Source organism: Pempheris klunzingeri, chromosome 17 (genome assembly GCF_042242105.1).
Source record: "Pempheris klunzingeri isolate RE-2024b chromosome 17, fPemKlu1.hap1, whole genome shotgun sequence".
NCBI lineage: Eukaryota > Metazoa > Chordata > Actinopteri > Acropomatiformes > Pempheridae > Pempheris > Pempheris klunzingeri.
Genome location: NC_092028.1, coordinates 2634446 through 2649542, shown reverse-complemented (window position 1 = coordinate 2649542; position 15097 = coordinate 2634446). Strand labels below are relative to the sequence as shown.

General features: G+C 40.7%; 1 protein-coding gene across 1 annotated transcript in view; it reads left to right on the top strand.

Annotated features, from left to right (window-relative positions):
* The window catches only part of grin2ca (glutamate receptor, ionotropic, N-methyl D-aspartate 2Ca), a 51817-nt gene that overhangs the window by 14578 nt on the left and 22142 nt on the right, over nucleotides 1–15097 (top strand). Inside the window, exons 2-3 of the mRNA XM_070848008.1 lie at nucleotides 5195–5796; nucleotides 9150–9264. Coding sequence (XP_070704109.1) covers nucleotides 5195–5796; nucleotides 9150–9264 — 717 coding nt within the window. The remainder of the gene's footprint in view (nucleotides 1–5194; nucleotides 5797–9149; nucleotides 9265–15097) is intronic.

Sequence of the window (15097 nt, the reverse complement as noted above, 5' to 3'; positions counted from 1 at the left end):
CTATCTATACAGTATCATAATCTCAGTCTAAACATGGCTAACGGCCAGGGAGCTATGTGTCTGTTCCTGGTTGCCGTGCAGGATCTATGTGACGTCAGCAGCACAGAAAGGTGGTGCCAGGGCATTTCCTGCTGCGTGGTGGAGGCAGACATATGTCGCAGCATAAAGCCACGGCCAGAAGTCACTCTTTACAGAGGGACAGAGAGAGAGACACCACTTTGTGTTCCACATCTATAGTGTGAATTTCACATTTACTGCAAAGTATAATTTCATTGTGGCTTCAGCCAAGTGACTTTAATCTCTTGGTTCCTTTAGGTTTGTGGATGTGTTCCAAATCTATCAATAGGCATCATTCATGTGAGTCATTCAAATAACCTTCAGCTATCCAGGGGGACAGTTTTAGAAGGCAGATAAAGACTTCTGTTGTCCCTGTAAATTCTGGGGGAAAAGTATTGGTTTCAGTGACACAGCCACTGCTGCCATATAAACAGCTGTGGTTTAAAGATAATCACTGTTTTACGCTCTCATCTACGTCCAACTCAGACCACTTTTAAAGCATCTAAAAACTAATCTTCTGGCTGGAAAGCATTCCTTCAACTGGACACTGCAAGATTTCAGCATGACACGCTTGACAAAATGTTAAAGGGTTAAAAGGTTAAAGTTGACTGTGTAGGCTAACAGCATTTTTGCATCTGTGTTTGTAAGCAGATATGGACTCCTCTGTATATTTTATTTACCCTTGTGAATGTAATCTCAGCCTTGAGAAGCTCAGCTTTCCACTCAATGGCTGTAATCTTCTTTGGGACTGTAGACTATTACTGTGAGCCTTGTGGACAACACTGTGGAAGTGCAGCTTACAGGCTCAATAGAGCAGGTTATAATCTAATGTACATTATACATAGTCTTGGGCAATATGATCCTTTACATTGTGAGGTGACAGATTTTTCAAGAGCTAGAGATTTCACTTTACTGTTTCTCCACTTTCTTTAACATCTCTGGTTGTATTAGCTTTATTTTGGATTTAGAGGACTGTGGTGAAGTACCTTGAGTTTTGAGTATTCATTTCAGTGAAAGAGCCAAAAACAGACATTCCCATTTGCTTAATTTAACTATAACATATTTCTCAGCTAAATGTCCCAGCATTGAATCATTCCACAATATATTTTAAGTACCTCTATTCGGATGCAAAATTATACTGTGCGTGAGACTTTTATCAACTTCTCCAAACCCTACACGAACAAATCACTGTTCAGGTTTTCCAGAGCAGCTAAAAGTAGAGGAGCTACTTTCACTTTCACTAACATCGCCAATTACTACATATTATATTTGAATATATAAGAGGCTCAATAAACTTAATAAACAAACAGTGGTGCCACATCACACAATAAAAACATGCCACACATGAGTGAGGCAAATAGCTATACACTATATATATACGATACTATACTATACTATACTATATACTAACCACAGATCCTGAAAGATCACACTTCTTGAACATCTTGAAGACTCTAAAGCAAGTCCAGCTGCCCTTTGACTTGGCACTTCTCAATATAATATGCATTATTGTTTCTATTGGCCAACTGTGAAGAGCCACCTGTATTTTGCATCCGGAAAAGAAAACATATTCTGGACAAGCTTCAAATGTTAGCAAACACTGGAGTAAGGGCTGTGGGATATGATGATATACATTGTGTGACAACAGAAAAATGTTCGTTTACATCATTGTGTTGCAAATCAATAATTTCTGTCATTTGGATGACACTTTGAAAAAAGTTCAAATAAAAGGAGAAAAATATCAATCAAATATGAAGAGAAAGTACCTTTAATCTGTTGAGTATATAATCTAGAATGTAATAAGAACATGTTTCATGATCTGGATATGAATGACCCATATCAGGATGTAAGATGTAAGATTTTGGTCACACAGCCCCTGCTGCTGGTTGGCTGACGGCACATTTGATGTGAATAGAACAGCCAAAACAGATGAAAACACTTTTCTGTTTACTTGAATTAGTGTGGCCATGGTCTAAAGGCCACACCCAGCAGTGATGTCACAGTGTGCCGACACACCCTGCAGTGCACTTCTACACTACAGACCACTGGAGGTCAGTGAAAACAAGAGTTATAGCTGCGAAGTTCATGGGGTTTGGTGAAGTCAGCATTTGCCTGATCTACCACATTGAGACTACAAAGACAAATGACACAGAATTCATGGACAGAGATCAGGGAAGAGGAGGGAAGCAGCCGGAGGAGGCTACGATGGCAGACTTTTTGCCCCAGCTGCGAGTGTTACTGTTTGGAATGGGTATAAACATTTTTGCCCTCAGATGTGCTCAGACAACACATCATTCAACTCTTTAGGCTGCACTTGGCCCCTGGAAAGGTCATCACTACTGGTAGAAAATTCATATTGCATTCTGTGTAACCGACTGTGACTGTTAGTTTCATTTCATTCCCCACAACCATCTGCCTTGGACGGTACTGTACATGCTCTGCACGCTGACAGGGCGGTCGTGACTTCAGGCTTTGAGCTGCAGCTGAGCCTGTGGTAAAGCCCCAGGCTCATTTGGACTGCGCTATCAGTCCGCTCTCTGCTAATTGAGCTGTTGAGATTGTAGTTTGCAGGGGGCTTTACTCAGACAGACCCTTGGGCCAGTAAGCATGTACGAGGCATACAGAAACACAAGCAGATACATAAACACACACACACACGCAGGCACCTTAGCACCTGTTGGGGAACAAACTGATTGCACACGGTTGCGAATGCAGGAACAGGCAGCAGCACGTACAGGAATAAGGCAATAAAGCTGACAGATTTGCTGTGGGACAGTGAGGAGAAGGAGAAAATGAGTAGATTTATACGATCTTCTCAAGCTCCTCCGTGACTAACCTGCATAAGATCCCTGCACCCAGTATGGATGTATGCAGCCAGCCGGCCTCCACTGCAGTCTAATCCATCTTAGTCCACAGCAGCTCCCTTACACTGAGCTGAAACCAATTCCTAGTAAAGACGCTGATAACCGAATGTCATTTATGTGAATATTAACCAGTAACATGCGAGGACGGACATTTTAAAGAAAAGCTATGAGCTTTGGGTTTTAATTTAATGCATTAAAAATGAAGCAGAATAGCTGCCACAGAATGGATACTATTTCTTTTTTGAGTTTATAGCGGATGTCGGTTTAGGTATAATTTGCATCTTGTGGGTCAGGCAACTTCTCTTTCAATAAATACATGAATGGTAAATTAAAAACTCTGCATGACAGACTCCTTTATCATATATAGCTACTTCACTCTTTGGGAAATGAGAAGAGAAGTCTGAGAAAACAAGGGCAGTGACAAGTGAAACAAGGCAACAGAAAAAGCAAATACTTTCATGGGTGTGAGCACGGTACAGTCAGAGGCACAAAGTCAGTGGCTTTAGCCATGACGTCTGAAGTCGTAAGATGCTCATACATCACAAGACTGCTGAACTTCTTTCAAGGACAACAAGGGGACAAGCTGAATAAGATCACAGGCCTGCTCTCAGTCTCAGGATACCTGACCCCCTCCAATCTTTAGCTCTGAGGGCTCGCTGCTCAGGATGGAGTGGTTTTTTCCCCAGAGAGGGAGAGGGAGAGGGTCTGGGGGGGGGCACCTACCTATCAGCCTGATGGATGCTGATAATAGGTAGGTTTTATAAAAAGACCACACCAGAGTCAAAACATATTCAAACTTTCAAGGCAGTTTCAGATAAATTTGTTTATGAAAAAAATGTCTCATCAATAAACTTCTGATTAAATAATAAACCCTATTTACACCACATCATCTAAAGTAAGTGCATGTTCTCTCACAATACTGTCATGCCACAACAAATGAGTCATGATTTAATGATGCTGTTTGTTTTGTAAAGCGATGCACACCAGTAAAGATCAGGCAGCATAACTGGAATCTGTTGGGGAATAAATAATCTCTGTTGAAACTAGTGGCTTTACTCGTAGAGCAGCATCGACCCATCACTGTCACATTAATTATGATACCTTGGTATAATTAATGTGAAGAGATGAGATCAAGGTTGAGACAATTGTTTGCCTCCATGTAAAGTTAGCAGGATTGTAGCTGCTAGTATTTCAGTATCTATCTCTGATAAGGCGCTCTTTAAAAATGGTTATACTATTAATAAAGACATATCGGGCTCTCACTGTCTAATAAGCGGAAAGAAACACATTACAAAAATGTACAAGATTATGAATTGAATTATGGGTTTCTACACCAAGTCTACAGTTCATGAATTAGTACGTAAACCAGAAAGCACCTTTGAATGAACCAGCATAAGTTTTGTGGAGGAAAGCATTGTGACACAAAAGGCACACTGAAGTGCACGGGACAAGTTTTGTCTTTTCGTTTCAGCAGTGATTAATCTATTTTAAAATGCTACCGGCAGCACCTATAAAGGGTAGCTCAGTACTAAATCACAGGGAAGAAAACTGTAGCTGTGCTGTTTCCTGACACCTTTGGCCCCGCCCCAATCAGTGATGTCACAGCAGATGTTGGGTTTTTGACAAATGATTGGAAAAACTCCATATGAAGCATTACTTCACCTGAAATATTGTTTTAAAAAACTGGACAACGCTATTTTAATCAGAAAAAATAATGATAATCTTATAAAAGTATTACAGAATGCTATTTTTCCTTCTTCTGCACTTTACAATTTTTTTTTTTAAATACAGTTACAAGAAAATCCTCATTCCTCTCCCAAGGTCACTGTATTTGCAGAAAAGATGAATGAAACACAGAGTGGGCCCTGGCTACAGTGATAGTGCTATCCCTCTGAATTTGCAAGTATGGATGACAGCCAGTGTTTGTGCTGCAAAAGTAAGACGTGAGTTTAAGTGATGAATGGGTTTGCAGCTCCTAGAAGAGCAAAATAAAGCAAAACCACTTAGCTCTTGTCAAAGCTTTACTACAGACCCTATTGGTTCAGGCAACTCACTTCTCTGTGTGTGATTTGTCTCAGTATAAATTACATTGTGTGTATTCCTTCATAGGTACAGAGAGGGTCCTCCAGAGATCATGTACATTATACAGATTGAATAAAGATGTGGTCATTTCCTTTAGTAGTCAGGAGGAAGTTGCATGTGGGTTAACTAACCACAAAGGTCTTCATACATTTTCCATCTCCTCACGATGCCATGTATTCCTCTTCCTCCAGGGTGAGGGCTCCAACTTCCTGCAGTTGGGCTCCTCCATTGAGCAGCAGATCAACGGCATGTTCAAGGTGATGGAAGAGTACAATTGGGACAGCTTTGTAGTCATAACGAGCCTCTACCCGGGCTATGAAACCTACGTGGATTACATTAAGTCCTTCACAGACACCAGCTACTTCATATGGGAACTGCAGGACGTGCTGACCTTCGACATGTCCGCCGATGGCATGAACGACATCCGAGCACGAAGGCTGCTGCAGCAGATCGATGCCCAGGTGCTGTTGGTCTACTGCTCCCATGAAGAGGCTCAGTACCTGTTCACCATGGCAGCCGAAGCCGGACTGGTGGGACCAGGCTATATCTGGATTATCCCCAGTCTGGCAGTGGGGAACCCAGACATCCCCCCACCCGACAGCTTCCCCGTGGGGCTCATCAGTATAATCACAGACCGCTGGAGGATGAGCCTGAGGAAGAGGGTGCGGGATGGGGTGGCCATCGTGGTGAAAGGCGTGCAGAGCTTTCGGAAACAGAGAGGCTTCGTTCCAGAGGGCCACAGTGATTGTCACAACCCCGTCAAGCCATCTGCTACCAATGACACTCTGTTCAGGTAAGCTACGATGCTGGGGGCCGGAGAATAATGCTGAACAAACTTGAGAGAATTAGGCCATTATTTGTAAATCTGTAATTTTCTAAAATCTCCAGTTTGACTTTATTCTATCATATATTAACAGGACGCTTCCCTTCTGAAATGTTGTCTGTATTTCTATTTCCACCACTAACTATTTCCAGTCTCTTGTGCTGTTTTTTAAATGGTTGTTTAACTTCTGTCAGTTAAACTCAACATGACCAACAAAGATGTTTGACGTTAAAAGCCATATTGCAGCTCAAAGGGCATCACTCCCTTTCAGTCAGCTTTACACAGTAAAACCTGAACACCTGCTGCTCTTTCTAACTCAGCAGTGATCAAAGAAACAGCAAAGTACAAGTGATTGGAAGTATGTCCATTATGTAGTTAAAGTATAGTACAATATAAAGCAAATCTTTTGTGTTGAAAGAGGAACTTGCAGCAGCATAGTTTGACTTGCTGATATGGGAATGTGTATTATGTTGAATTTACAAATGTTGTTCCCCAGCCTTTTTAGTAACTTATCTGTTATTCTGTCACAATCCTGGTATTTGAGACTTGAACACTGTTTTAGGATATAAGGATTCAGACATTGTTCCTGTGGAATTCTTCAGTGTTTACATTTTGTCAATGCTTGTGTTTCTAAATGATTTTCCATGTATGGTGGCAGGGTTGGACATTCATTGCCTGTATTTTCACATGCATAGGCACACATGGAGCACAAAGCATGAGGCATGCAAACATGTTGAAAGAAGTAAAGGGGAGCTAGTGGTCAATGATTGTTCTCTTGGCAAAGACTGTACTCACATTTAGAAAAATTGCCACTAGGGCCATTTGAAAACAGTGCTCATAAATGACAAGAGTGATTTACAGAGTGGAGGCGCAGCAGTGGCTTGCTGTTGATGGTGCTTATGATGAATATGAGATATGAATCCACAAACCTTTGGACTATCTAATGGGTACTTTATGGTGTCTTGTTTGTTGAAGTTAAACATTAGTACAAAACTGAATCCCTGCCTAAAAAAACAAACAACTGCAGTTGAAGATGAGCTACATCCAACAAAAAGACCATTTTCAGGATTAACGCTTAATCTTATATTTATTCCCATTAATAGTAAAGTCCGAGACAATAGGTCTAAGAGCCATCTCTTAAAATATTCATGCAAGTGTTTTCTGAGCCGTCACTTCTATGGTTAGGCTTTAGGTAATTAAAACCACTTATAATAATGATCAGGGATAAAAGAAGTCAATGCTGAATGTTACAAGGCAAACTGGAGTGTCTCTTGTCAAAGTCTGATGCTTCCTATGCCCAGTTATGCTCCCCAACCTAATTCCTCAGAGGTTTTCAGGCGACGTAACGATACTGCTTCATAGAGAGGACAGTCATTAGCTGAACAGCCACAACAACCAATGCTGTTGCTTTCTCTGAGGAGGACAGTCTCTTTTATTGTTTCAACCTGGATTTTAGCTTGTTATTTGTGCTCAGGTCATGCAGAAGAATGTTATCTGAGGGTCAGGGATCATGCTGGGAATAACAATTCTCTTTATTTTCGGATACATCATAAACATAATAACAGTAATGGCTAAGGCTTCCCTGGAAAAAGAGGTCAATAGTTGTTTATTTATTCATGGCTTCCCATCTGTTTGGTGTTGTGAGGCACACAACTGTCACACTCCCAAACTGTGTCCTCTGCCCCGCTGCCGTCCATCTCGGCAGCACTGAGCACGGCCCTACATCTCTTGGAAATTGTTAGTTGGAGGGGGGGGGGGGGGGGTGCTTAGGGCGTGGCTTCTACTCGTTTAAACCATGCCCAAAAGAGCAATCTGTACAACAGAACACAGGGCAAATCCTATTTTGTTAGAAAAATGGTTTAATCAGCAAAGGGAAGAGCCAGAAAAAAACACTCCAGCATCAGCTTTTGGCTCATATAAGCCAAGGTCATTCAGGGAGATGGGAGTGTGTTGTGTGTAAATGTGTGTATGTGTCACTGCAGATGGTCACACAGGGGCTGCTAACGGGACACCAGCATCATCACACACTTCTCTTGCATTATGAAACATCACTCTCTCCCTCTGATGTCAGAAGTAATTTTTTCCCCGAGTCTTCAGAGCCTTAGGGGAGACAACTTTTCCTTTTGGAAACCCGAACCCAAAGTGGAAATGGTGAACATGATCTCAGGCTTTGATACTGTACAAACCCCTCCTTTTAGACTTTCTAAAGCCAGCAGGCATGACTTGAGTAGCAGCTCTCATCAGTAACGTGAAGGTCGACGAGATGGAACAAAGCACTTTCTATTAACTTTATAGTCGACTACCTCATCTCTTTCCAGCCAGATCAAACATTAACATCCCCCTCGGTTCTCAGATTTGTCCTCACTTGATTGGAGATTTTTTTTTCAAACAAGCTTTTGATAATGAGTCAGCTCACCTGGTAATGGGATTATCGCAGATTACCAGATTAAATAGGCTTTTCACACGGACTAGTCTGAGGGCTATTCTCCTCCCAGCAGGCTTTCATCACCTCTGCTGGAGTGACGGGTGAGGTGAGAGAGCAGCGCCACAGGTCTAATATAACAGGATGTGAGTGATGAAACAGTGGAATCAAAGGAGGCAGGCGACTGTTTTCTACACAGTACAGAAGCTGTCAGGACACCTTGTGCCTCTCTTGTGTGACAAACAAACTGAGGAAAGCAGCTGTGTTTTTCTGTTCTGTGACAAGGCATTAGTGACATTATCCAGTCATGGTTTAATGGTTTAAGGATTCCAAGAGCAACATGCATGCTATTCCCACAACACTTCAAATAATATGCATAATTATAAGCAGGGATTTATGCAATATGTATGGAATAGATAGATAGAAATCAACTACAAACAATAAGAATATTAATAAATTACATTACATTAAAATTATCAGTGTGAAGCCATGCTAATGGCTCTGTGAGCTCAAGGCTGTACTTGAGCTAAATGCTAACATCATACAATAACAGCATGTCAGCATTGGAAGTGTCATGGTATAGTCATGTTGATGTGTAACAGGCATTGTGTTTGTAATGTTGTCTGTAAGTTAGTAAGTTTCAGCTCCTCAGTTATGAGAGTTTGCTGCTTTTCTTTATCCTCCAGACAGATCTCTGGGTTTTGCACTGTTGTGTCACTCAAAACAAGCAATTTGAACACGTCACCTTAGGCTTCACTGTATTTATGTTCTTTGAACAGAACATAAATAAAGTTTCCAGTGTATGGTACAGACAGCCGTTTTATTACTAGAAACCGCTAATGATGCCTTTTAAAGTTGAAGTCACTGATCTTGTTTGTCTTTGGGTTTCGTTTCTCTGCAGGCACATGTTGAATGTAACCTGGGAACACAATGACTTCTCCTTCAATAACAACGGCTACCTGGTGAATCCAGCCATGATAATTATCACTTTGGACAGAGAGAGACAGTGGGACAAGGTGAGCTTTTACAAAACAGCGGTACATATTTCACTTGACACTGGAGTTTTTTTTGCAGAATTAGTTTTTGTGTCGACAATAAATTTATCTGTGTGATAATTACTGAATAAAATCATCATTTTTTTGAGCAGTTCTGCAGTGACATTGTGCCTCGTACTGATGTCTTTCTTTGCATGCTAAGAGCAGAGTGATTTCAAACATCACTGGACTCTCTGTAGAGACAACTTCAACTCCTATTGAGACCAGTGAACCAGTTAATGAAGGATCATCTCCTAATCACACACACACATACACAATACTACATTTCACACACACACACACTCTCTCACTTACTCCTTCTCTTCAAAGGATATTAAAAGAAAACCCACATGCACATTTTTGTCAGGTAACTTTGCTGCAGCGTGCCGCCTCATTGACTTGGTTGAAGACATTAATTTAAGTGCGGAGGGCGGATGGAATGTGGACACCCAACAGGATGGAGTTTATCCACTGGTTGAATAGAAGGTGTTTAGTTAAAAATCATCAAAGTAAATAGCCACAGGCATTTCAAAGCTAATTATGCTATATCAAAGTTTTCTGGTGCTATTTCCTGTTTATTTCCTAAATGTGTTTGAGGCTTAGAGTTAACAGTGAAGCTGGGATGATAAAAGAAGCACACAAACTATTTGAGCACAAAAGCAGACAGCAGCCTGGTCTGATGATGATTGCTTGAGCAAAAATAACTTGGCATTTTGATGCAGTCAATGTTATGCATACCTGTCAAGATATTGTCAAATGTGAATATGTGTTAATTAGACAGATTTGATTAAAGTTATATGAAATAATACATTCGGATGTAAACCGAACACAGTGCTGATGTCACTCTGCTTTTCAGTAATACCACATTCACTCTCCTCAATAAACCCAGCTGTCACTCCTGAACTCTACTGTTTCAATAAAGCCGCTCACCTACTGCTGTTTTTGGCTCACGTAACATTATTGCAGCTCCCTCCTCTCTCAAATGAAGAGCACTGTGATCATTCAGAAGCTGGATTCACTCATCTGTTCACCAAAATACTGTCCACTGTCTGGGTTTAACTTGGGACAAGCAGCTAAAACATCAAACATTAATGAAATTATATTCCTTTAGCAAACATTTAGATGGCAGGCAGCCTGCACTACCTCACTTTGCTAGCAGAGACATGCCGTCACTGAGCAGGATGCTGCTTTTAAATGCAACAGCCTCAGCAGCTAAATCTACTTCTGGAGAGTAGATATTTAAAGGCGAGAGAGGACAATGTTTTACAGATCAGGAGCTAAATATATGATACTGCAGATGCATGCTGGTGGTCAAGAGTAGTTATTGTTTGACTATTCATCAGTCTTTTATGTGATAGTACTGTATTTGGAGCTGCTGCTAACAACACATTTATTATCGGTTAATCTATCAGTTGGAGAAATAACTGTTTAGAATGTGAAAATATCACAAAAATAGTATCACATGCTTTTGTTTTGTCTAACCAACATGCTAAAGCCCAAATATATTCATTTTACAGTGAGACGTACAGCAGTGAAAATGAGTGGTTATTCTAAAAACTAATCATTTCAACTCTGGCAGTCTTTCAAAAGTGTAATTTAAAGATCTGAGGATGCTGGGGACCACGAGTTTGTGTCATTAAAGGCAAATTATCGGCTTGGGGTGATGTATAAGACAGCAGTAACTGTGTGGCCTCTGTGACAATCAATCAACAAATACATGAATACAGGAACAGGCTTCAGAGTAGAGGTCAGCCAATTAACTCAATCAGTTTGTCATCATCTACATAACCTGCCATCCCAGAAATGAAATCACAAACTTTAGGGTCCTCCTTACTCGTGAATATGCACCAACGTCAATGGCTTGTGGGAGTGGCATCTCTTAATGATTAAGTCCAGAGTGACAAACACTGCTTTATGAAGAGCAGCATATGAAAAAGTGGCTGAGTAGCATAGCTAACATTACAGCAGAAGTAGCGCCAACTGATGATGTGATGATAAAGGGAAAATTCACTTTTTAAATGAGATTATTAAAGTAATTTCACTGATACAACTCTAAACTGGAATCACTGACTTTTGAGGGAAAAGACTCCAAAAATAAAGACAGCCCCTCCTGACTAGATGTTTAACAGTCTGATGTTCACTTTCAGATTCAGTCATTAACTACTTTGACATTGATGTTCAGGATATCAGCTGATTAACTGGCTATCAGCTTTTGCCTTTTAAAAAAGGGTCACCCTCTACCGCAGAGTGCAGGTAACAAAGACCAGCAGGATGAGCACCTCCAAACTAAAGCTTTTGTTAATATTCCTGATAGGCTGGTTATTTATTCTGAACACAGACCAAAGCAGCTGTGTCTTTCCCTTTTCTTTGGGCCTCCTGTCCTGCTGTTAGATGTTAACACTGAAGGGCAGCGTTCTCCCCTGCAGCTCTCCCTGTAGATTAGAGAGCTTTTCAACCATCTAAATATCCCCGTCCTCTGTGCTATCAAAGACAAACAGGAACGTTGGCTCTGGTCACATCCTAGAAGTGTTGCACAGTCCCCTCCAATTTTATGAACCAGCACGGACTGAAATTAAATTAAATTAAATTCAGTGACAGCAACATGAATTGGATACACTGGTTTAGGTTAGCATGAGGCTTTGGTCACATTCAATCAGAAACACTTTCACATAAAAATGAACTTTAGTGCCAGAGAGACTTTAACCGAGGGTGAAGGTAAACGTGTCCTCTCACTGACCGACTGACTCCAGCATTCATTCCCACCACGCCAAACTTTACATAAACCTTTTGTGGGAGGAAAAAATATTTTTGTCTCTCATTCAGAGCACAACACTGTGCTCATTTGACAAAGATTTTGTGCAAGGCGATACCTTTTCTGTGCTTAACTTTCTATTGCCCCTGGCATCTTTTCTCTAAGAGCTGAAAATCAATCAAAAATCAATTCCACCTTCTGATTGCCTTCCTGCCAGTCGTTCTATTGTATACGTAGCAGGGCAGCCTTCACACATTACTGATGTGTAACCAGCCTCAGCCTGACACTGTCTAGGCCGATACTTCGCATTAAACTCCTCACCTTTTGTATTTATTAAACTTCAATCACAACAGCGTTCTTATCAAATGCAGTTAATTTGCTATTTCCCAGGAGTCATTGTCCAGCTGGTTCTCCAGCATCCTCACAGATCTAACAGTCAAGGTAGCTTGCAAAGATGGAGGGAGAGCATGACAAAAGAGAGTGGTGACAGAGAGAGGAAACCTCGGAGGAGGACAGGAAGTGTTCCTGGCTTCGCTGTTATCTGGGCGAGTGGGACACACACCCACAAATGACTGTCTCACAGGGTGTAAGCCGAAAAAGAAATCTAATTGAAGTATTTTCCCAAAGGACAGTTGCAATATTACAACTATGCTACAGTACTAGAGTGACAGTCATTGTATACTTTTTCCATTGCAGCATTTCAATCAGCTCTACGATAATATTTCCTCTCTCTGACATGACACCAGTTTTTAATGTGCCGTGTAAAGAAAAACAAGAGGGTCTAGTGTTTTCCGAGATGAATGAGCAATGAAGTTCTTCACAGTCTGAGAAGCCACAGGGACATGATGTTTTTCATCTCAGTATATTTTCCTGAAACTTGAAATTCTGATTGAATTGACTAAATGCCCATGAGTGGAGAGAAAGGTAAACAGCAGCACTGATGATCAATATGACTGGCAGGAGAGAGGAATAACAGAAAGGTCCAGAGAGAATTATGATATTTGCACTTTCAGTTCTTTCATTTCATTGTGACAAGCTGTACTGACTGGTGTGATCAGACAGGATTGTCCCCCTTCCTGCATAAACAGCAGAGATTATGTGGGAGGAAACATTTTGTCCAGACTGACACTTTTTTTTCTAGCCCTGCAGGAAGTTAATGACATTTACAGCAGCGCAGTCGAGTGTTTGAGAAATAAAGAGACTATCGTTTAAATATTCAGGTCACATTTGCACCAACTACCGCAGAAATAAACTCCAAGTGTAATTGATTTCATCTAGAGAAAGTAAGATAACGAGGAGGAAACTGCTCCTCTCGTCATCTTCCCTTCCCTGTAACTGTGACACATCCACTCCCGTGTGGCCAACTGCTGCTTCCTGTCAAGTCCACAGATTATTCTATTGGAGTGACTGATCTTATACACGATATTGATTTAAGAAAAATGGATATTCTACACATGATATTTAGTCTCCAGTAACAGGAAAGAAGCTAAAGTGTGCCTAGATTTAAGACTACAAAGGTACTTTTGTAAACAATATAGTTTTCTAACTTACTTAGGTTGGCCTTGGGTATGAATTATGAATTGAGCTAATGAATAGACAAATAAAACAAGTAGGTATAGTATGTGGACATTCCTTTTCATGGTTTGGTCTAGTTCCAATTAAGAAAACTCTATATACAATGATATTATAGACAACAGTTATCTACCAAGCTTGTGTTTGTGCCTGTGGACCAAAGCCAGGTCCATACAGAAATTATTTTCTCAGGTGTGGAAGAACTTGACTCTGACCTGAACATCATCAAATACCTTTGGCATGCACTTGAACGCCTGCTGTGAGCCAGGCCTTGTCTCCCGAGAACAGTGGTGAATGGGGGAAATCGTTGCAGCCAGGTTCTGAAGAATGTTGTGGAAAGGCTTCCCAGAAGAGTGGAGGCTGCTGTAGCAGCAGATTAATGGAGTAACACGTTCAAGAATCCCAAATGATGGGCGTCACTGATTATTGTCACAGTTTTACTACTTGAATAATCAATGTTCAATTTCCTGTGACTTCTATTAATCTTATGTGGTTTAATTATGGGTATAAAAGTTGTATTGCTGTTTTTACCTCTGCACCCTGTAAGACAGTAAACCAGTAAGTAAAGCAGCTCCTTTAAAAAGTGGGTACCCCACCTTACAAACACAGCCTGACCTTGACCTAAACCCTCCTCATGTCGTCACTTTGGCAAAGTAAAGCTGAAAATAAAAAGCTCTGACTGAAACAGAAGTAAACAACCAAGCAGACACACACACATGCCAAAACACCAATGCTCCTCAGCACACCAAGATTAGCTCTGGAGTTGAGAACTGATGCTGGTGTGCCTGGAAGCTGGAACAAATGTGCACAAACACAAATACACACACACACCTCAGATTCATACCCTCTTTTTGTTTTGTTTTGATGCCACAGTAAAATTAATCTTTTTTTTCAATTCATATCTTATGATTAATAATACAATTTATTAGTTGTAAAGTAATTAACATTTAACATTTTTTTGTGGATAATAAATTCTAGTTATATAATTTCAGCCTTTACTACTTATTGGGTTTGGCTTTTGCAAAGCCTGTGGTAAGATATTTACAGATGTGATTACTGCCTGTAACAGGAAGGCTACAGGTTTGAACCTCAGGAAGATCAAGTCCCTGAGTGAAATGTTCCAACCAACTGTAGCTGCTTTTCATTTCTGTGTCTTAGAAATGTAAAAAATGTGTTTGTAATTCATTTACTGAATCATGAATCATGCCAAAGTAGCATTTAATAGCCCTATCTGATTCAGCATAATGTTAACACATGCTGGGATGTCTCTTTGTTTTGGGTAATTGGGGTCGAATTGGTCCACTGCAACCTTCATTCCTTCATTTTCTGGCCTGATTTGAACCGTAGATGGGCAAATGTGTGGAACAGGTCACGGCTTCTTCAAATAAGTGAGCTTGAAATGTTTAATTTCAGATCTTGATTATGTATTCAGCTTGCTTGAATACTCATTTTCCCCAACATCCAATTAAAGTTAGCTAACTGGTAATATAG